This window comes from Xenopus laevis, chromosome 2L (assembly GCF_017654675.1).
Source record: "Xenopus laevis strain J_2021 chromosome 2L, Xenopus_laevis_v10.1, whole genome shotgun sequence".
Classification (NCBI taxonomy): Eukaryota; Metazoa; Chordata; class Amphibia; order Anura; family Pipidae; genus Xenopus; species Xenopus laevis.
This window is the reverse complement of record NC_054373.1, coordinates 36,162,214-36,185,904: the sequence shown is the minus strand read 5'-3', so window position 1 is coordinate 36,185,904 and position 23,691 is coordinate 36,162,214. Positions and strand designations below refer to the sequence as shown.

The 23,691-nt window shown below is 39.4% G+C and overlaps 1 protein-coding gene across 5 annotated transcripts; it reads left to right on the top strand.

Moving 5' to 3' along the window:
* Positions 1 to 1,017: 1,017 nt before the first annotated feature.
* On the top strand, positions 1,018 to 23,332 carry serpinf2.L (serpin peptidase inhibitor, clade F (alpha-2 antiplasmin, pigment epithelium derived factor), member 2 L homeolog). Of its 5 annotated transcripts, none has more exons than XM_018246150.2 (8): positions 1,018 to 1,100; positions 1,667 to 1,730; positions 12,351 to 12,981; positions 13,704 to 13,847; positions 15,020 to 15,223; positions 20,634 to 20,776; positions 22,022 to 22,226; positions 22,528 to 23,332. In XM_018246150.2, exons 1-8 carry the CDS (start codon positions 1,033 to 1,035, stop codon positions 22,839 to 22,841), a joined length of 1,773 nt encoding a protein of 590 aa, XP_018101639.1. In that variant the 5' UTR covers positions 1,018 to 1,032; the 3' UTR covers positions 22,842 to 23,332. The 5 variants fall into 5 exon arrangements, with proteins under 5 accessions (XP_018101639.1, XP_018101638.1, XP_018101643.1 ...); XM_018246149.2 differs by having other exon boundaries at positions 12,348 to 12,981; XM_018246154.2 differs by lacking the exon at positions 1,018 to 1,100 and adding an exon at positions 1,138 to 1,280.
* Positions 23,333 to 23,691: the final 359 nt, after the last annotated feature.

Below are 23,691 nucleotides of genomic sequence, written 5' to 3'. Positions count from 1 at the left end.
AAACACAGTAGTGAAAGCTGAGGGAGTCGCTGCCTTGTTGCAAAACAATTGCTGCAAGCGAGGAAAGTGATACATTCACCTGCAGTAACATTACGCCCCGTGATTATTCTCTCTCTTCCTCCCAGAAGTCAATGTTGGGGACCAACATCCTGGTTCCTTTCTAATGAATTGTTTTCTTACTAAATGAAACATTCCATGGGTTAGTAATGCTTGTTCCTAGCAAACAATTGCAGCATGAGAATTCTTCACCAAATGGGATTTCATGTTGAAATGGCACTTATGAACATGGCTGAGGTTTGTTTGTTGAAAGGTTAATTCATTTACCAAGTATTAGGCTTCAGCACAAGCAGGAATAGAGGAGGGATTTGGGCAGCAAAAAACGCTAGGGTGGCGGGTGTTCTTTATCAGAAAGGGCAAGTAGGAACATCAGCTAAGATTTCAGCAGTTTCATCATCGACTGGATTTCCATGGAATAGTCCTGTTTGGCAACTCAGTATAATAACTTTATAACTCAAGAGCCTCCAATTTCCTGTAAATCATATCCTTATAAACGGTGCTTAGTGATGTCATCAGTTATAATCAAAGCTTAGTGATGTCATTTCTTAGTGATGTCATTCTGTCACATGTATTATAATAAATAAATAAAGTACCCCCTGTTGCAAAATATGAGAATATTAAAAGTCACCTCGGAGATCCAGGACCTGTATAAAAACTAGCGATGGCCGAACCCCCAAATCCTTCGCAAAAGATTCGGCCGGATACCAAACCGAATCCTAATTTGCATATGCAAATTAGGGGGTGGGAAGGGGATTTTTTTTTTTACTTCCTTGTCACGTCATTTCCCTGCCCATATGCAAATTAGGATTCGGTTCGGCCGAATCCTGCTGAAAAGGGTCCGAATCCTGGATTCGGTGCATTAGCCTGGTGCTTATATATGGAACTCTCTGTAACTTATAATATCCTTATATATTACAAGAGGGGGCACTTTATTCACTCTATATTAAAGTACAAAATGGAAAATACCAGCCTGGCATGACGTCATGCACCAATTCATGCATCACCCCAAATAATGTGGGGAGTTGTCTCAGAGACAGACTGGGGTGAGCACAGGTTACAATGTGCAGCTGGGGCTAATGTTTGCTGAATGCAGTCAAACAGTAAACAGGGGAAGTTTCACAGAGCATTTCACCACGGGTGGGAAGGGCTTATTAAGAAGCAGAGAAACTGGAATTTGTTCCCTTTCTTAGACACTCATACAGGTTAGAACTCTGTAGGAATAGGTAAGTGTGGGGAATGAGAAGTTTTGGGGCCATGGTATGTACCCTGAGTTAAGTGTATCGGATAAAGGATTATGGAGAATGAGAAATATATGTCTGCGGGTTATACTACAATTCCCAGCATCCCCTTACAGACCTCAGCTTAGGATGCTGAAACTTGTAGTTTTGCAACAGCTTGTGTCGGCTGATCTATTTAGTTACTGCAGAGACAATACTCCTTCCCTATAGTCACCTTAAACATTCTAAAGAGAGGTCCTAGAAGAGATGGACATTGTAATGTACAAATAGAGTGTTATATGTTTTCCTGGGATGAGGTAGAGAGGAACGGACAAGTAACTGAGGTTTAACGTTTCCTAATTTTTAAACTGATTTTGGTCCTTTCCTTGCAGGACAATGGAGCGGCTGCTGCTGCTGTGTCTGATTGTGCTCTCTGGGATAAACGGCTCTTCAGCTGTAAGTATTTATTCCGATATATTTTCTAGTTCTATCAAGATACAGAGTAAGTAAAGGGGAAGTTGATCCAGGTATGAGACCTGTTATCCAAAATGCTTGGAATCTGGAGTTTTCTGGGTTTGGATCTTCATACCTTGTCTACCAGAAAATCATGTAAACATTAAGGGCTTTAGCACACGGGCAGATTCGGGGAGATTAAGTTGCCTGGCGACTTATCGCCTTTTCTTCCAATCTCCCCCCGAACTGCCTTCCGCCTGCTAAAATGAAAAATCGCCTGCAGCAATGCACTCGCGCAGCTTCGATTTCCGAAGTCACCCAAAGTTTCCTCGTGAGTCGACTTTAGATATCGAAACGGCGTGAGTGCATTGATGCAGGCGATTTTTCATTTTAGCAGGCGGAAAGCAGTTCAGCCTCAAATAAGTATTCATTATATCTTAGTTACTGTTTTGTTATTACAGAGAAAATGCTTAAATTTATAAAAATTTGGATTATTTTGATGAAATGGGGTTTATGGGAAAACAGCCTTTCCATAATTTGGAGCTTTCCGGATAACGGATCCGATACCTGTATATAGATTCGCTCCATCCTGGTCTGCCTTGACAGGGAGCTTGTAGCGCTTGTATAGCTAAGTGTTAATCTGGATTTTAAGGTCTGAATGCAAAGGTGCCATTGGTCAACCTGGAAAAGTGTGGATTATCTCTTACACAGCCACCCAGTGTAATCAGACCACATTCTGTGTATAATACTCATTTGGTCAGACGTGCCATAGCAGGTACAGGTTGTACATCTGTAGGGGGCCTGAAAATTAGTATTTAGTTTTGTATATTACGACACAGGGGGCTCAAAATATTGCTCTTTCAAAGCCCCAGTGGAAAAAGTGAATGTTGTATGTACTTTAGATTGTACGCTCTTGTGCTCAGGGCTCTCTGGTCCTGACTTTATTCTCTTTCCTTTGTCCGTTAAATTATTGCAAGACCCCTGTTTGTTACAAATGATTGTAACTCTGCGAGTTGAGCCATAACACAACAATTCCCACTTGTACAACAATCCAAGTTGTAAGGCCTCCGGGAATTCAGTAAATTGGCACTGGGAAGTAAAACCTACAACTGTCAATAAAACACTGTCTTGTGCTCTGATTCCTAATGTACTACTGGCAGTGAATAGGCAGCTGTAAATCTGAAATGTACGTCTGAAACTCAAGGGATTTTAGTTTGTAGAATTTTTTTTGTCCATGAGGATTTGAGCAAACTTGTGAAATGCTTGTTCCATTCACAGTACTAACAATGAGATTTTTTTTTAATACTAGTGACATTTTTATGTCTGGGTGAACATTTATCATTTAAAAAATTGTAGTAAAAATTATGAAGTTGCCAACTTGTACAACGTAATCTCAGGCGCATATGAAAGGTAGCTGTGCTCCAAATCCATTGTAGCTAGTAGAAATGGAAATGCAGATGGGTGATCTATTATCCGGAATGTCTGGGACCTTCTTTTTTTTCATAATTAAGAACACCATACTACTTTATCTAGCTTATCTCTAGCTTATCAGGTAATGACTAATAATTAGATACTATACTTGCTATCGCATAGCCATAGTCCCTTCCCAGAAACTATTATCCCATTGCTATTATACACACCATCTCTCCCTACTATACCTGCTATCCCACAGTCACACTCCCTTCCCAGAGACTATTATCCCACTGATACTATAGACACCATCTCTCCCTACTATACCTGCTATCCCACAGTCACACTCCCTTCCCAGAGACTATTATCCCACTGTTACTATAGACACCATCTCTCCCTACTATACCTGCTATCCCACAGTCACAGTCTCTTCCCAGAGACTATTATCCCACTGTTACTATAGGCACCATCTCTCCCTACTATACCTGCTATCCCACAGTCACACTCCCTTCCCAGAGACTATTATCCCACTGTTACTATAGACACCATCTCTCCCTACTATACCTGCTATCCCACAGTCACACTCCATTCCCAGAGACTATTATCCCACTGTTACTATAGGCACCATCTCTCCCTACTATACCTGCTATCCCACAGTCACAATCCCTTCCCAGAGACTATTATCCACTGTTACTATAGGCACCATCTCTTTATACTATACCTGCCAAAGTCCATTGCATTTTAAACACAACATACTGCATTTTTACACACTTGACATATGCCCACAATATATTGAAATAGAAAAATGCATGCTGCAATCACAAAAACACATTTGTGTTGAATAATTTCTATATATTTATATAAACACAGTCTATACATTTTGACATTTTCAGCATGCATTTCAATAAAACTATGTGTGAGGACTCTTAAGCTGGCCATAGACTCAGATCTGATCATACGAATCGAGGATTCGTACGATTTTCAGACCGTGTGTGGAGAGTCCCGACATTTTTCGTCCAGCGGTCGTTTGGTCGATCGGGCAGGTTAAAGATTTCTGTCGGCTGCCGATAATATCTCTGCATGTATTGCTGATCGTATGATTTTCAGTGGGAGACTGTCACCAGCTTTTGTCGGACATAACTTTCGTACAATTGCTGTCAGGGGCAGAACATCGACTGATCTGTTCTTTTACTACTTTATTTGATCTGAATGGTTAGTGGCAGGTCAGGAGATGGGGAAGTCCGATCGAACGTTGATCTTTGCGTCTATGGCCAGCTTAAGGGTCACCTACACACCCCTATAAACCTAAGTGAATGTTAAATCTATATGCCACATGGCTGGCTTAAAGGGGATGTAAACGCAAAAATAAAATCCTATTAATGAATAATCCCGTTAATGAAAATTAATTAATTGGACATAGATTTCTTTTTCATTAAAGGGATTTTTCATTAATTGATTAAAATATTTAACTAACTAAAAAATCTGTACCGTTTTTATAATATGACTGTATGCTGTGAAATACCACCTTTGTTTTACTTGCTTTGACTGCTAGGATAGATAGACCGTCCCTAACTGCTCTGCAGGGAAACTGATCATACTTTCAAATGGCAGGGGGGAGCCCCCCTGCCCCCCCCTCCCAACTTACTTCCCAGAACTCAAGCAAATTTGTTTTTTATCCTGTAAAGCAGCCGGCGACTGTGCAGAGATTTGTATCCACAGACCCAGTGCAGTCTGTATATTCTGATTATTAAGCAGTCTTGATGTATCAGCTTCTATGGCAGATATTATTTGACTTGTGCTGTTTTGATCATTTATGACGATCCCTAAGCTTATCCTCCCAACTGAAGCTCAGACCACAATGAGCATGTGCGTAGTCTTGGTCTTGCAAAGATGTTTAACAAAGTTACAAGATGACAGCCCCCTGTGGCCAATTTTGAAAAAACATAAATCATTTGTTTAATTAATATTTCTGGTGCAGTAAGTTTATGTTTATTATACAAAATACAGCATTTCTAACCCTTTAATTATCAGTTCATTTAGTGTTATTGTTATTATAGCCATGCAGTATGCATTTGAATGAAATCCATATTCCGGGGGTGGGGGGGGAGGTGTGTGATAGAATACAGTAATATTCCCATGCTTTTAGTTTGTCGCTTGGCTGTTTTGAAACTAAAGCAATTTACAAAATGAAATGAATTGTCTGCAGCCAAGAACCCACATCCTACACTACTGTATATAGTGTTAAGTTACAGCATCTCTTCTGTCTGTTTGCCACTTGCTATTCCCTACCTTTTTTTAAAACTCCAGTTCCCACTATGACTTCCATGTTGTGAAGAATTACAAGTGTGCTAAACATTGTTTCAAATGATCCATGTGGTGAGGAGCAGCAGTGCACAGAACAGCAATCAATAAGCAGATCCTATTTTTCGAATATTATCATGAAAAGCTACTTCACACCAAATTTCCTGTTATTGTGTCATATTTGGGTTTACTTTCCCTTTAATGACATATGTAATTGAATGAATATATATATTATAGTTTGTAACCGATCAGCGGCATTGTCCAAAATCAGATTGTGTTTTCCTCACCTACAAAGCAATGAATGGATATGTGTGGTTGAAAACCTCTTGCTGCTGTTTGGTGAAATGTTCCATGAAATTCACATTTCTGAGTGATGAGTGAACTGCTGGTTTCGCTGTTTCAGACAGAAAATCTTGAGCTTTTGTCTCAAACTTCAAATGACTGGTGGATTATGGTTTCACAACATTCTAAGGGGCCTGTTAATTAGGTGGTATAAAATCAATTGACTGTCTTTCCAGCATAAATTGTTTATTATAAGGTGTGTATTTCTCCTTATGTATAACTTATATTTTGCCACCTATTCCGATCCCCAGGGCTGTTTTAATAAATGCAGTGACATAATTAGAGCACGCCAGGCCCTACCTGCTAAAAATAAATCTTTTTTTGTTTAGGGAGGCAAACGTAGCATACATGGGCTCAGTAGCATAACTACAGTGCACTAAAAATCTCAAGAGAGAAAAACAGGTTCCAGTGCTTGCATTTACTTAGCTCGAGTGAAGGAATAGAAGAAAAAATATATAATTTTGACTCCCATTGACAAAAGAGTTGGGCGTGTAAAAATTGTTGCAGACATAAAAATTGTCACGTCCACATTATTTTAACGCTTTCTCCAATTTTTCTCCATTTTCACGAATCACCATTTTTTACCAGTTTCGTGAAATTTTCAGCGAAACGGGACAGATTCACCCATCACTAATTAGTTCTTCTATTGTAAAGCCGAGCCATTTTGTGCTGTGACTGTGCTGTGATTTGCTATCACGTAAACCTGTTTACTTCTTTCTAAATTTTGCCTTAATAACATTTAACTTTGGAACAAATAAATATTTACATTTTATACTGCCCCTGTCCTGAGTAAGCATCATTATGTATCTCACATACTTCTAGGCCAGGGATCCCCAACCTTTTTTTTCCCGTAAGCCACATTCAAATGTAAATAAAAGTTGGGGAGCAACACAAGTATGCAAAAAGTTCCTGGTAGTGACAAATAAGGGCTGTGATTGGCTATTGGTAGTCCCTATGTGGGTTGGCAGCCTACAGGAGGCTCTGAAAAACTTGCCTTCAAGTCAGAAATCCAAAAATAAGCACCTGTTTTGAGGCCACTGGGAGCAACATCCATGGGGTTGGTGAGCAACATTTTGCTCATCAGCCACTGGTTGGGGACCACTGTTCTAGGCCCCAAGCCCCACCCTTTTCAGGTCTGAAAATCATGACCATTGGGAGGTATGCGTTCCTCTGCTTGGGCCCCTGCATTTATAATAATTCTCATAAACAAACCAGTCAGCCGACTGCCCAGCCAAAGTTGGGAACCCAGAAAGATTGCACTGTACACTCTGCCTTCTCTGTGCTGTGTTTGCACCATAAATGAGGCTGTGATGTCCAAGGGGCAGGTCAAAGGGAACTGTATCTACATGAATATGCATGCTACAAAGTGGGTGCCAGTCTGTGAGAGACTTTATATTTTTTCTTTTGTTTTAAAGTGTCGCAGGCAGATTTGGGAAGGCTTAGCCTCCCCAAGCCGCATTGGAAAATCTGCATATGCCCGGCACACATAATTGCCCCCGTTTGCAACCCCCTTCCCATGTTGCAAGGGTGCAAGCACGAAAATTTAAAGAAGAAGAGACGTGGGGAGGGGGGAATTGTAATGCTATAGAGTAAGCCGGCCCTTTTCAAAAAAAGGTGGCAACCATAGTGCCCATGGATGTTGGTCCAAGACGGCACACTTTGGGATTATGTCTACTTCAGTATTTCACTTACATTGCTTTTTCTTTCTATGAGAGTATGTGTGTCATATTTTAATTACTCTTTTTCCCAAGGGATCCCCAGTGTTACAAAGGGCTGGTGCAGTGAAATCAATTGTTTCGCGAGTTGAGTGTAATGTGAATAAATACACTGCAAGAGATTCACTGAGACAACGAGTTGAAACGGCAGCACAGCGCTCTGATAGATGCAAGTTGGCACCCCACAGTCAATTTGTCTTTCCTTATCCTTTAAAATGATTTCCATACCAATTCTACATTTCTGCTAATCTCTTGAATTAGAATTAGAAACCCATGGTCCTCCTTTTATATTTACACCATGCTGTGGCCCTGACAGCAGGAACCTAAAGATGTAATTACATGGGCAGAAATAAATGGCAGTGTGATGGATTTTGATCTTATTGCCAGACGCTTGGATAATGGATGGGCACCTTGTGGGGCAGTGAAGACTACAGTACAATGAGATCACAGAAGTTTGTTTGGACTGAAAATCTGTCTCCTTTACCTTCTCCTTTACCTAATTCTGTTCAACTGGCAACTGAACAATTGTCTCTGTTCAATTTGCCCATCCACATGCGTGGGCTGAATGCAAGGTAACCCAACCTGTAGCCACTTTATATCTATTCTTTTAAATAACACCAATGTGTAAAAGCTCTGCCATTCGCATATATATCTTTGCAGACAGCAGGGTAACTTCAAGTACCACTTACCATAAAAAAAAAGCTGTCATTGTTCATAAAATGACTTATTGACTCAGAACGAGTAATGGTGAAATCATGGAGGCTGCCTAGAGCTGCTTGTGCCTTATCTGCCGCTGTGTGAGTTGTGGAAACGTTTAACTTGTGAATCCAGATGAATACATTAATAATACATTATGTTGTTTCAGAAAGGTTTTGCCTGTGTTAACCTAAAAAAGGTAAAACTTTTCACTTTTCACCACAGTGGCGTAACAAGATGTTACTGGGCCCCAGATCAAATTCAAGTTAGGGCCCTAAAATGTTGCTAAGTTTACCATTTCTGCCAAGATATATTTAAATTGCTCATTAATTAGGATCTCAATTGGCCCTCTAACCTCCTGGGCCGCCCTGCTTCCTCTGCCTATGTTTTACCATGTTGTATTCTGCTCACGTCTTGTTTGAACGTTGTTTAACTTTTTCACTAGTGATGGGCGAATAAAATCGCCAGACACAAATTAGCAGTGGATTTCCACTGTTTCCTGCAAGCGAATGAATTCATGAAACTGCGGCAACAATTAGCCGGCGAAAAACCCAGAGAGTAAAAAATTTACGCACGTCAAAATGGGTGCGCATAAAAATTGTTACACGTCAAAATTATTTGGACGCCCATTGACTTTAATGCATTTGGACCAAATAGGTGATGCAGGTGTCCTACATCACCTGCTTCCAAGTAGAGAAGTTAGGGAGAGCAATGTTTCTCCAGTTTGGGGTAATTGGCCTCTTAGCCAATAGTAATTCCTCGAGGAGAAAGCGTGACTGGTATTAGTTCTGCTTAAGGTCTTGTATTATGGCCAAAATACATGTCAAGTATTTATTTTTAGTATCTACATCAGTTATACCCAACTCCCAGTATTCTTGCATTACACAAAACCAATGGATTTTTAATTGATGGGATTGGCTGTTTTTCCAAAATGAAAGTTTAAGTTTAATGTTTCTTCCTCTGGTGTTTCAGTCTGGCAGCTCAGTAATTCAGTTGCAGGCTCTAAACTGTTACAATTTGCTACATTAGTTGATCCATTTCTCAGCAGCATCTCTGGAGTATTAGCAGCTATTGTATCAATTCTAACAGCTGCTTTTAAAGGATAAGTAAACCTTTAAAATAAGTGGATGTAAAACAGATGAGGGGGCTATTCTAAGCACTTTTGTAATTAACATTCATTATTTATTTTGTTTTTATTCCAAGATACTAAGGTATACATGTATTGTTAATATGAATGAATTTTGTTAAGACAGCGCCACCTGCTGGTCATTTTCCCACCAGTCTGACCACCAAGTAGTCAAGGAAGTTGTCAGGAGAAAGAAAGAGGCTGCTCTGATTGAAGAGGCTGCTTCTAATTGTAGAAATTACCCTTACTCACGAGCGTTTGAAGCTGCGCTCCCCTGCTTTCCGATTTTATGCGTTCAGCCGCAGAGAACCACAGGAGTACACTCAAAATGCATGTACACGTGGAACGCAGGAAAAATGCAACATGCTGCATCCCAACCTGCGTTCAGCTCTTAAATGCATCTGTGTGAGTACAGCCGCATTGAAAAGAATTAATTTCATCTACTCCTGAGCTCCACTGCGGCTGAATGAATAAAACCAAAACGCAGGGAGTGCAGCTTCAAATGCCTGTGAGTAAGGGCCCTTAAACAAAATTCAATGATAAAACATTGTAAAACGCTGCGTAAAATAAATGGCGAATTTATCAAGGTGTGTTTTTTATTCTACACCATGCGAACGCCAGATTTGCTGCTGTTATTTCACATTGCTTCACACCTATGCAAGTAAGTGGCGGCAGAAGTTGTTCAAAGAAGAAGTGCTACTTTAATAGTAGTAGAATGTGTACAAATAAAATGTACAAGAGTATGAAGCGTTTCATGTATGCCGATTGAAGGTTTGAATTGTCCCTGCTGTGCCTTTATAAAATTGTGTGTACTGGGCTTTATGCAGAACCAGTGCGATTGATAAACCAAAGCAACACTCGTTTGTGTTCTGGCTGGATCACCTGTTTAATTATTCACAGTAGACTGAGTTCACATTCACATTGGGAGTCTCTGGCGGACTCTCTGAGATTTTTATTCCTGTAATTACCTTCTAAACTATAAATGCTGGTGTCAAATTCTGCTTGACAAAAGCTTTTACTCCCAGCCGGCACACCATCTCTCTGCTGACGGTTAGTAAATACAATGGTGGATTCCTGGTGTTTGCCTTATGAGAAGTTACGCACTCTATCCTGGAGATCTGAGTAGATTTACACAGACATCAGGGTATTGCTTGGATGTTGTATGTTGGTTAATTCATGACCTAGGTGCTATTTAATGTCAATTACATTTTAGTTTATTCCAAGTATAGATGCACACTGGGATTTTTTATAAAACAATTGTATCATATTTAAAAAGTAAAACAGGCCAAAATGTTGGTCCCCTTCTAGGACCTTTGTCTTTTAAAACACAGTAAAGAGACTGTGACCACAAAATTAATACGGACAAAGATATTATCCTCTGTACTCAACCCATTATCAATAAATACTGTATAAGACATTAAGCTACTAATAGAATGCCTACACCTTTTTTCTACGTCAAAGTCATCCCTGGTCTTGCCAGTCCTAAATTCACTTTAACCTGATTCATTAAGAATTTTTAGTAGCTTGATGCACAAAATGACTCAATTTCCTTAATATATTCATAATGGGTTTATCTTTATATGAATTTTGTGGTAACTGCCTCGTTGCACACAAGCAAATGGTTTAACATTTAGTGACGAGCACCACTTTTTTTCTTTTTGCTTTAGTTTATACTGTACAGGAGCAGTGACCAGCTCCATGTTGTAGCTCCCATCACTCCCAGCTATAGTCAGGTGATCCCAGTGGTGGCCAATAAAAAGGAACCTTAGTGCACAAAATATCATGTTAGTGTACAAAGTGTCCTGCTTATGTTGATAATGGTTATACTATATATATGTTATATCAGTGGCGTAACTAGATATTACTGGGCCCCACAGCAAATTATTTTTCAGGCCCCCAAAATGTTTAGAGGTTGACTTGTTTCTCCAATATTTATTGAAATTGTATATAAATTAGGGCCTCGTGGGGCCCTATCCCTCCTGGGCCCCCCGCAGGGTCTGCTTCCTCTATAGTTAAATATATTACAGCACAGTACTGATGCAGTTCAATTAAATAAAGGGCAACATTTCACGTAGTTTCTAAAAAACATGACACAGTATTGAAAATACCATTTTTTTTTTCTGGTCTTTTTTTTTTATATAAAGTACTCACCATCTTCAGCATTATAGGTTTTCATGCACAGAGCAGAAATTCTAAGGCAGGCGCTAGTTTAAAAAATGCAAAATTGTCTCTTAACAGTACCAGAAGCAACTTTTTGCTCAGCACTGCCGACTGGGGTTGGATTTATTACTCACCTCATTGGCACTGTTGGCACAGTGCCCCTGCATGCAAATATTTCAGCTGTGTGTATGAGTATGTATGTGCTCCATCAGTTAACATATCCTCCCCTATGTGGGTCATCATGTGTTGTGCGGCATAGTTATTAAACAATGGTAATTAAACACTCAGTAAGAAAAAACAATTGGTCTGTTGCTGGTTTGGACTTTGTTCCATCATGACATATCTCCTTCTGTCAATATATTGATGGGAAACTGTATATAAATACATCCAGGGTTACAGATCCTAACAGGGTATTCACTTGAGGAGACAGGGTGTTGATATTTGAGAGAACAGCACATACTGTAAGTGAGCAAAGCTCTATATTGTGTGCAACAGATAATAGTGGGGTCTAGGGTTGCCACCTGGCCGGTAAAAATGATGGGTGATCCCAATGTTATTAATTGGGAAAAAATATAAATATATAGGAAGGCCGGTATTTTTTTTCCAGAAAAGGTGGCAACCCTAGTGGTGTCTAATAGGAAAAATGGATGAGGCCTCTACTGCAGCTAGCAGGCAGGCAACAATTGAATTCTCTCTGGGCAGCACATTTACCTTTTTTGCCAGCACCCATCAGCAACATAATATTCAGCATCAGCACATATTTTCTGCTGAACCTTCTCTCCAAACCTTCTTTTAAATAATCAGTCATTAGTGCTTTTTGTACATTTGTATAATATTGATGTCTAAAATGATCTGTTTCCACTCTTGCAGCAGTATACTACAGAAGTGCCACCTGATGCCAACATAGAGGACAAAAATGTAACAACACAACATTATGAAACAACCTCTATTCCTGAAGACTCTACCTCTGATACATGGGAAGACCTACATCCACTTGTAACTACAGCCTGTCGCACAATTGACTTTGAAACAACAACCGCAAGTGACAGTGATAACCTTGGTTCAGAAGATAAGTTGGAGGAAGGGTCTGATGATAAGTTGGAGGAAGGGTCTGATGATAAGTTGGAGGAAGGGTCTGATGATAAGTTGGAGGAAGGGCCTGAAGATAAGTTAGAGGAAGAGCCTGAAGATAAGTTGGAGGAAGGGCCTGAAGATAAGTTGGAGGAAGATCCCCTTAAAAAGTTGGAGGAAGGGGCAGATGAGAAGCACCCAAGTGAAGATAATGAACCTTGTAAACTTGTGATGGATGATAATGATGATGACAATGAAGTAGAACAAGAAAGCTGTGATGAAAATGCGTCGCTGGAAGAGATGCGCAAATTTTCTCAAGCTATTACGTCCTTCAGCATTGATCTGTTGAAAGAAATTGATCCAGAATCCCAAAAACCAAGTGCTGTCATGTCACCATTTAGCATTGCTTTGGGGCTGCTCCAGCTGTCACTAGGTAGTAACCAACTCTGGGCAAATGTTGGGTCATGTAATGCATTAACTGTGAAGTTCATCATAAAATGAGCTTAAAATGGTTCTGTAGGTTTGGATGGATCTGCATTATTTTGTTTACTTTGTTTTATTCAACTCCAGTTTGGAGCTAAACATTGTCTGGTTGCTATGACACCAACTAGCCTATCAATCAGACAAAGGTTTCAGTTGCAGACTGGGGTGATCAATGGGAATCAACACAAATCTTGCTTTAGATTTGGGTTGTTGAGCATATCTAAAGCTGGCAACTAAACAGTGGCTATAGAAGGGTCAATGGGATTTTGTAATAAAAAGTACTGTACTATGTTTGCCCAGGTGCAATAAACCCATAGTACCCAAAAAGCAGGTAGTATTTACTGGTGATCTTTTTAAAAAGCAACATATTTGTTGCTATTAATTACTGTACCTGGGTAAACTTAGTTCCGTTTTGGTTTAAAAAAACAACAAAAAAAAAGCTTGTGCACAATTATGACTTTTTTCAGTAATTCTTATTTATGTATATTAGTGGAAGCTGCCATATAACCCTTCTTGGCAAATGTCATCTAAAAATATATTTAGACTCCCAAAGGCAATATATAAATGGATTACCCTGACCTATAGGATGTAGTTTCTTTTAAAATATATAGGGGGAATCTGAGGCTTATATGTTTGCTGACCTGTGTCTTCATTGTTCCATTGCTTTTGTAGGTGCTGGGAAAGAGATGCAGGACAAGCTGATGGAGACACTCCATGTTGAGTCATTGCACTGTCTTCACAACAAGCTAAAAACTGTCAGGAAGGAACTCACAACATCTATCCTGAGAACTGCTACTCGAATATATCTAAAGAAAGGTTTGTATCACTCCTTTATGGAGTCAAACAAGCTAGTAATGTGTGCCAATAATCTCCAGACTATTTCCAATTTATCCATTTTTAATTCCACCTCTCCATGACATGGGAATGGTTTCATACATGGCAAGACCCACTCGTTTGGAGAGGTTGCCAAACAAGCAGACCTTGCACTATTATGCCCACCTTGAGTGGTCTATATTGGGCTGATCTGATCATGGACCTTAGGGCCCAACGATTGAATAACAAGGCCAGGATTGCAGGGGTTGAGATCAAGGACCACATCAATGAACCAATGCGGTTCTCAATCTGATGAGTATTTTAAGTCTGTGCGATCGACATCTGGCCAGTTTACGGTCAGATCGTGGAAGCCCTTCAGCAGGCCCCGTATAACCTCCAATAAACTGACAACTATGTCTATTGACAGCTTTTCTCGCCCTGTGTATGGCCACCTCTAGATACAGTCATTTTGCTTTGAATACTCTAGGGGGCAGATTTATCAAGGGTCGAATTTCAAAGTAAAAAATACTTCGGAATTTGACCATTGAATTAAAATATCGAAGTCGAAGGATTTTTCACCGAATTTGGCCATCGAACGATCGAAGTAAAATCTTTCGATCCTACGAGTAAATCGTTCAAATCGAACGATTTTAACGTACGATCGAACGATTTTACTTTGATGCGTGAAGACTTAGAAAATGGTTGTAGAAGGTCTCTATAGGCTAACATAGCACTTCGGCAGGTTTAATTTGGCGAAGTATTGAAGTCGAAGATTTTTAAAGAGACAGTACTTCGATTATCGAATGGTCGAATATTTGAACGATTTTTACTTCGATTATCGAAGTCGAAGTAAATTCGAAGTTGTAGTATCCTATTCGATGGTCTAAGTATCCAAAAAATTACTTTGAATTTCGAATTTTTTTACTTTGAAAATTCCCTCTAATTCACTGTTAAGAAAAAAAAAGTTTCCAACATCATATTGGCTAGAAATTGTTGCTTTCCTTACACACTCTACAGTGTCAGGGTTGAACAGGGTTTTCCTACGGGGGCACAAGAAACACTTTTTTATTACCCCGTCTTGACTGCTTAGCATCAAAGGCAACTTGCTCTTCATGAAAATATTGTTTTTAATATCATTCCTTAATTGAATATGCTTCATGATTTCCCTTGTACAGGTTTTCAGATAAAAAAATCTTTTTTGAAAAGATCTGAGAAGTGGTATGGATCAAAGCCTATGAATCTGGCAAGCAAAAAAAAGCAGAATCTGGATTCCATCAACAAGTGGGTGAAGGATGTTACGGAAGGTCAGATCCCACATTTTCTCTCTGATCTCCCACAAAATGTTGCATTAATTCTGCTGAATGCTATGCATTTTAAAGGTACGTATAATGGAAATGTTTTGGAAGTTTTTATTCATGCAAGGATTTTCTCGGTGCCAAGCCATTCTATGGGGGAAATTCACTAAAGGGCGTATTTTCACCTCACGTCACATTTTGCGCCACTTTATCAGATGTTAAGGTCATCTCTGCAACATATTAAGTGGGAAATGATTTTCACAGGGTTAAACACAGAACAAAAATGGGAAGTCTTTAAAATGCTGCTTAATAAATATACGTCCATTTATTCCCCTTGTAAGCAAGGAATGTGGTTGCAAAGCAAAACCTTTTTGGTTCAATAGAAGTGTTGGTGTTGAGGTGGGTAAGAAAAGAAATGCTTTTATGGCTGGTTAGCTGGGACAGTGAATTCTTTATAAGGTACAAGGAGGCCAATAAATCAGGCAAAAAAGCTATAAGGCAAGCTGAAATTGATATGGAAAAGGATATTGCAGCAAACAGTAAAAAGAATCCAAAATAATTTTTTAAATATCATAATAAAAGAATGAAGCAGTGATGAGTGGGGCCTTTAATATCAGAGGGGGGGTCAGCTGGTCGATGAAAACTAAAAAAAAACCCAGCAGATTATGAACTCATATTTTTCGTCTATCTACACAAATGAGGAACCAGTTAATGAAGGTTTTGTTCTTAATAGTCCCAATTCTAGTAATACAACTAATGATGCATGGTTCACACATGAGGAAATTCAAAAGAGACTAGAACATGTTAAGATATACAAAGGTCCGGGGCCAGATGGTATTCATCCCAGGGTAATTAGCGAGCTTAGCTCTGTGATTGCCAAACCTCTTTACTTAATTTTTCAGGATTCATTGAGATCTGGCATAGTGCCGAGAGACTGGCGAATTGCTAATGTGGTGCCTCTATTCAAAAAAGGATCCCGTTCTCAGCCTCAAAACTATAGGACAGTTAGTCTGATGTCAGTGGTAGGAAAGCTTTTCAAAGGGTTAATAAAGGATAAGATACTGGACTTCATAGCAAATCATAATACTATGAGTGTGTGCCAGCATGGTTTTATGCGTAATAGATCTTGCCAGACTAACTTAATTTCTTTTTATGAGAAGGTAAGTAGAGACCTCGATTCTGGGATGGCAGTGGATGTGATTTACTTAGACTTTGCTAAAGCATTTGATACAGTGCCACACAGAACGTTACTGGTTAAATTAAGGAATGTTGGCCTGGAACATAGTATTTGTACCTGGATAGAGAACTGGCTAAAAGATAGACTACAAAGAGTGGTGGTAAATGGAACATTTTCTAATTGGACCAGTGTTGTTAGTGGAGTACCGCAGGGCTCTGTACTAGGTCCCTTGCTTTTCAACTTGTTTATTAATGACCTGGAGGTGGGCATTGAAAGTACTGTTTCTATTTTTGCAGATGATACTAAATTGTGCAGAACTATAGGTTCCATGCAGGATGCTGCCACTTTGCAGAGTGATTTGTCTAAGTTCGGGAACTGGGCAGCAAACTGGAAAATGAGGTTCAATGTTGATAAATGCAGGTTCTGCACTTTGGCAAAAATAATATAAATGCAAGTTATACACTAAATGGCAGTGTGTTGGGAGTTTCCTTAAATGAGAAGGATCTAGGGGTCTTTGTAGATAACACGTTGTCTAATTCTGGGCAGTGTCATTCTGTGGCTACTAAAGCAAATAAAGTTCTGTCTTGCATAAAAAAGGGCATTAACTCAAGGGATGAAAACATAATTCTGCCTCTTTATAGGTCCCTGGTAAGGCCTCATCTGGAGTATGTGGTGCAAGTTTTGGACTCCAGTCCTTAAGAGGGATATAAATGAGCTGGAGAGAGTGCAGAGACTAAGTGCAACTAAATTGGTTAGAGCGATGGAAGATTTAAATTATGAGGGTAGACTGTCAAGGTTGGGGTTGTTTTCTCTGGAAAAAAAATCGCTTGTGAGGGGACATGATTACACTTTACAAGTACATTAGAGGACATTATAGACAAATAGCAGGGGACCTTTTTACACATAAAGTGGATCACCGTACCAGAGGCCACCCCTTTAGACTAGAAGAAAAGAACTTTCATTTGAAGCAACGTAGGGGGTTCTTCACAGTCAGGACAGTGAGGTTGTGGAATGCACTGCCGGGTGATGTTGTGATGGCTGATTCAGTTAATGCCTTTAAGAATGGCTTGGATGATTTTTTGGACAGACATAATATCAAAGGCTATTGTGATACTAAGCTCTATAGTTAGTATAGATATGGGTATATAGAATTTATGTGAATTTATAGAGGGGTGTGTGTATGGATGCTGGGTTTTCATTTGGAGGGGCTGAACTTGATGGACTTTTTTGTCTTTTTATAAACCCGATTTAACAATGTAATTAAGTTAATTTGCAGCACATACTCTAATTCATCAAAATGCAAAGTTACATTTCGGGAGACAAACTCTGACGAAGTTTCGCCAGCAAAAGTTCGTTAGCACGAGCATTTCAGCATTTCATAGCGAAGAACTATATATAACCTGGCGAAGCAGACTTTTGCGAAATGGGTAACATAGTGAAAAATTCACACTTCAGAGTTCCATTTAGGGTTTTGGTCTAAGTATTATATAAACCCAAAAATTATAACAAACATCAAATCAGTTTGTTTGATATATTTGTTTGAACAGACACCCACACACAAAGAAAACATTTAAAAACAAAAGGTTCTAGATCCCCTCATAGCTGTACCATAAACGTATCATTTTCAGTACTGCCTTACAACTTGAACTAGTGTGCTAGCTGTGCCCATTGGGGGGAGCTCCAGCACAGTATATAAATAATGGAGACGCCACAGCAGCAGAGTCTGCTTCATTTCCAGTTTTTATTCCTTGTGACCTGGGCTGCATACTCTCTAGGGGCTTGATAGCAAAAGAAAAAAGTCTTGTTTTAGGATCGAGCAGAAAGTATGGTTTCCATAGCCCCAGTCTCACACACGGCTGCATGGACTGAAAACCTTCAGGATAAAACTACAGATTAAGTCATAGATGTGCGACAAGGGCCATTAAACAACTGAGGGCCTCAAACTAATAAGGGGTACTGGGTGTTAGAGTCCAAATGCTGGAGGACAGCAACTTGATATCAGACCTTTAAATTACAGTTCCCAGCAGCCAGGGAGGAGTTGCCTTTTATAGCCTTTGTTCTTTGATTTACCTCTATCCAGAGCAAATACACTGTTGCCCTACTCTAAAATAATTTGAGACTGTTGCCCCAGGCAGGACTTAAGTCCAAGCTGCTTGAAGCTATTGCCCCTGTTTCCCATAGAATTGATGGCTGATAAGGATGAACAAAATATTTTGCTGCAAAAAAATGGCCATAGATTCTAATGTGTAGTAAAAAATGTTGCATGATTTGAAAAATGTCACATATAAAAACCCCATTCAATTAAATGTGCATTTTTCGGCAAAGCAAAACGGGTCAGATTTGCCCATCACTACTGGATGAGTATGTTTAATGTAACTCTCTATTAATTGCCCACAGAGACTGTCACCTCTCCAGTCCATAATGAACACTGCCGCCAGGCTCATACACCTCAGCAACTGCTCCTCCTTTGCCTCGCCATTCTGCAAATCCCTGCACTGGCGTCCACTACCTTTTAGAATAAAATTCAAACTAATGACCTTGACATTCAAATCACTTCATAACTCTGCCCCACCCTGCATCTCTGAACTCATCTCTATATACTCACCCAAACGCTAACTACGCTCCTCTACTGACCTGCTACTCGACTCTTTTCTCATTACCTCCTCACATGCTCGCATTCAAGACTTTGCAAGGGCTGCACCCCTCTTCTAGAATTCTCTCCCACGGTCTGTTTGACTTTCTCCAAACCTTTCTGCTTTCAAAAGATCTCTTAAAATGCACTTATTTAGAGAAGCGTACCCTCACTCTGCAATGCAATACCACATACAGTACCACATCTCTCACCCACTTCATTCTGATCTTGCCCACTCCCAAATCTTGTGTCTTAGTCCCTTCCCTTTAGATTGTAAGCTTCTTTGCACAGGGCTTTCCTCACCTTTTGTACCGGTATTGGTTGTGATGTATGTAACTCCATATGTTCTATGTATGTAATTCATGTGTTTTAGTTGTATAAACATATTACATTACAGTGCTGCGAAATATGTTGGAGCTATATAAATACATAATAATAATAATAATAATAATGCCATGCATATGGCTGACTAATAAGGACAATGACCAAAGCTTGTGCTCTTCTTAGGACACGCGTTATTCCTAAAAATAAACCACTTAGCAGTGGCGTAACTAGATATTATTGGGCCCCACAGCAAATAATTTTTCAGGTCCCCCCCAAAATGTCTAGAGGTTGCCCAATTTTAGTAATATTTATTAAAATTGTATTTGAATTAGGGCTTCATGTGGCCCCTATACCTCCTGCCCCCCTGCAGGGTCTGCTTCCTCTGTAGTTACGCCCCTAGTTCTGGGTTTGGCACTTAATGGAATCCACAAACCATTTTCCAGCTGTACGCCATATACTGTGTGACTATCATTAGTCTATCCTGACAAATGGACAAACAATTCCTCTGTTTTTAAAGGGAAACTAAACTTTAAAAACCTTTTGCTTAGTAGCAGTGACTCCAATCAGGGCTGAGCATCTCCTGCTTGTAGTCCAAAGAGGAAACCCAACTCTTGTGGGGCCGCAGAAAATGCAGACCTCATTGAAGCTAAAAAATCTGCTTACACAGGGAACTAGGGGTAATTTTAGCTTCATACTTTAAATGTGGGTGTTACTTTATTGGTGTAAGTTTCTTAAGTATACCATGGCTGGTGTCCATAGTCCACATTCATCTATTCTAAGGGAGAAAATATATAGGGGCTGATTTATCAAAAATGTTTTTTTTTCAAAATTCAAGGAAAAGTGCAGTGAAAAACATGAGTATGAATATATGCAGAATATACTTTGTAACCTTGAATAGTCGCCATTTATTAAAAAATAAAACCACGAAAATTTGGCAGAAAAAACTGGTGAGGTTATATATACCGTGAGTGAATGGGAATGTTCTCTGACAACTTCATTTATTTATTTATTTTCTCGGTTTATTAAAACACTTGAGATTTTCATCCTCGTTGAAAATGAATGGAACAATGAGTTTCCCGCGCGAAAAAATGCCCACGGAATATTTTTAAAGCGTTTTTCGAAAATGAGCTAGCGTTCAAGAAAAAAATTCATACAAGTTATTTTTACGAACTCGGATTTTGATAAATCTCCCCCCATAAAGTGTGTAATCTTGAAATTAGACAAATTGTCTTTGTAATTGAAGTGTTGTTGTTGATATTCACTCCTTCTTGACTTTTCACTTTGTTGAAAGCAGGGGAATAGTATAAGATGTGCCATCATGTCTGTGCTCAATACTAAAAGCTTTACTTCGCCCTGCGCAGGAATTTGGAAAAATACCTTTGATCCCAGTTTAACCTCCGAGGAAATTTTTTATATCAATGATGATGTAGGAGTTCCAGTGGAGATGATGAGTGCTCAGAAATATCCTTTCAGCTGGTTCTACTTGGATGGCATTGAGGGACATGTGAGTTTTTAACTGAGAAATAAGAGGAAGCCAGAAGACATATTTACATTTCATCTGAGAATAAAGCTAGTTACGTCGGCTTAATTGCTATATTGTAATGAGTATATTTATAAGGAAGACATCTATGTGGCCTGAAGACTTGTAAGTCATGATCCAAAGGTTGGCTGTGCAAAACTGCATATGATTAAAAACATACTGATGAGAGTATCCCTTTATCTGCAAACATATGAAGTAATGGGGGATCCATTTATAAAAGTCATGCCCTGAACACAATAAATGAAAACTTGAATGGGAAAGAAAGAGGCTGCTCTAATGTTTTTAACAGATTTTTTAATATTTAATTTTGAAATTTAACATGGGGCTAGACATATTGTCAGTTTCCCTGCTTCCCCATGTCATGTGACTTGTACTATGATTCACATATGTAACACTATGTAACACATTCAGTTACACCGAGTAGGAGAAACAACAGCCTGCCAGAAAGCAGTTCCATCCTAAAGTGCTGGCTCTATCTGAAAGCACATGACCAGGCAAAATGAGCTGAGATGGCTGCCTACACACCAATATCACAACTAAAAAAAATACACTTGCTGGTTCAGAAATGAAATTTTATATTGTAGAGTGAATTATTTGCAGTGATAACCGTGTCATTTAGAAATAAAAAAATACATCATAAAAATCATAACAGAATCCCTTTAATATCTTGGAATGAAAAAAGAATAAATAATGAATGTACATTGCAAAAGTGCTTCAAATAGCATCAATTTTACATTTACTTATTTTAAAGGTTTACTTATTCTTTATTATTCAAGTGAAAATATTTGCACACTAAGGGTAGGGACACACTGGGCGATTTGGGGAGATTTAGTCGCCTGGCGACTAATCGCAGCGACTTTTCTTCCGGAATGCCTCCCCTCACTCTGCGCCTGGATAAAATGAAAAGTCGCCGGCGCTAATCACACACGGCGATTGGTTTTCCGAAGTCGCCCGAAGTTGCCTCACGAGGAAACTTCGGGCGACTTCGGAAAACGAATCGCCGCGTGTGATTAGCGCAGGCGATTTTTCATTTTAGCCAGGCGCAGAGCGAGGGGAGGCATTCGGGGAAGATTGGTCGTGGAAAGTCGCGGCGATTAGTCGCCAGGCGACTAAATCTCCCCAAATCGCCCAGTGTGTCCCTACCCTTAGTACTACCTTAATGTTCAAAAACACTATTATTAAATGTTTTATTGTTCTAATATTTTGCAGGTAGCTAAGCTGCAATTCAAAGGAAATATGAGTTTTGTTATCCTAATGCCTTTCAGTTCAACCTGGAACCTCTCAAAACTTCTGGCCAATTTTAATCAATCTGACCTCTACAGTCGATTCCCTAAAGAGAAGGCCTCTAACCTGAAAATGCCTAAACTAAACTTGGACTATAAACTGGAGCTTAACGAGGCTCTGACAAACCTTGGTAAGTTCAAAAAATTTCCAAGCAGATATTCTCTGAAGTTTTGTTTGATGGTTGGGCTTTGCCTGTCCCTGGTTCAGATAACCTATACCATTGTTTACATGTAGTCAACTTTCCTTCAACCACCTCTTGTTTGTTCTTTATTAAAAGCCCTGTACAGTAGTAGAATCATGGAAGTGAGCAAGCCATTGGATGAAATTAAAACCTGGCTTAATGATGCCATCAGTTATAATTGGTGGTTTATGATGTTGCATGCCTGTGACATATACAAGAATAAAATAATCATGATGTCCTTTCTCTCCAGGACTTGGGCAGCTATTTACTAATCCAGATTTAAGTGGAATAACCAATGAGCCATTGTTTGTCTCCAGTATCCAACACCAATCAAGCCTAGAGCTGAATGAAGAAGGGGTTGAAGCATCTGCAGCCACAGCCGTTATGACATCGCGTTCACATTCAGTTTTCCGCATCAATCGTCCGTTTATTTTCTTCCTCTTCGAGGACACCATGGGTCTTCCTCTATTTATGGGGCAGGTCCGTGATCCTAGCTCAGGGTATCAGAAGAAGAGCAGTTCCAAAGACAAGAAAAACTTCAATAATGGCTTCTTACCAAAATAGGAATTCTTATGTGCAAAGAATAGGTGACTCCATCCTGCACAGCAAAACTGAGCATTTAAATAGCCATTTATCAAGCTTTGATATTTAATTTTTATGTTTTTTTTGCTGAGGCAAAATAAAGATGTATACTCGGAGTTTCCCTAGTATGTATTTGATTTTACAACTGAAAGAACTTGGTATTGAAAGGTACATATAATAAGGAGGGAATCCAAAAATTCTATATTTAAGAAGAACTCACTTGCTGTGTGCCTGTTTGTAGTGCTCATAGGACTTTATAAACCCAAGTTGGCAAAACAATTTGTATTATTTGTAGAGCCCTAATGTGTTTTGATTTTCTTTTTTTTTTAACCTTGCTGTATTCTTTGTCTTCCTACATTTTGATAATTGATAACCTGTTGGAAAAACTGGTATTTATCATTTTATATCTGTCTAATCCGTGAGCTGCATGGGAAATGTTTTAATCTGTTTTAATAAATGTTTATTGTGACCAATTTACTATTGCTTTCTGTATACTTTGCGATGTTATGGGGGCAAATGCTACAGTCATGTAAACACAGTGTATATTATAAGCTGGGTGAAGTTACTAGAAGTAGCTAGTGATGGGCGAATTTATTCGCCACGCGCGAATTTGCGGCAAATTTGCGCGATTCGCCGCCAGAGAATAAATTCGCGAAACGCCCGCGAAAATTTGCGCCAAAAATTCGCCTGCGTCAAAAAAAAAAATTTCTTGAAAAAACGGACGCCGGCGTCAAAAACGGGCGCCCACGTCAAAAACAAGACGCCAGCACCGTTTCGTGCGAAATTCGCTAATTTTTCAGCGAAACGGCGCACATTCACCCATCACTAGAAG

Excerpts from the sequence above, each read along its gene's own strand:
- serpinf2.L (XM_018246149.2), top strand. The coding sequence starts at position 1,033 with ATGACGTCATGCACCAATTCATGCATCACCCCAAATAATGTGGGGAGT. Across the intron at positions 1,101-1,666 it reads TGTCTCAGAGACAGACTGGG|GACAATGGAGCGGCTGCTGC; the intron begins GTGAGCACAGGT and ends CTTTCCTTGCAG. Across the intron at positions 13,848-15,019 it reads TCGAATATATCTAAAGAAAG|GTTTTCAGATAAAAAAATCT; the intron begins GTTTGTATCACT and ends TCCCTTGTACAG.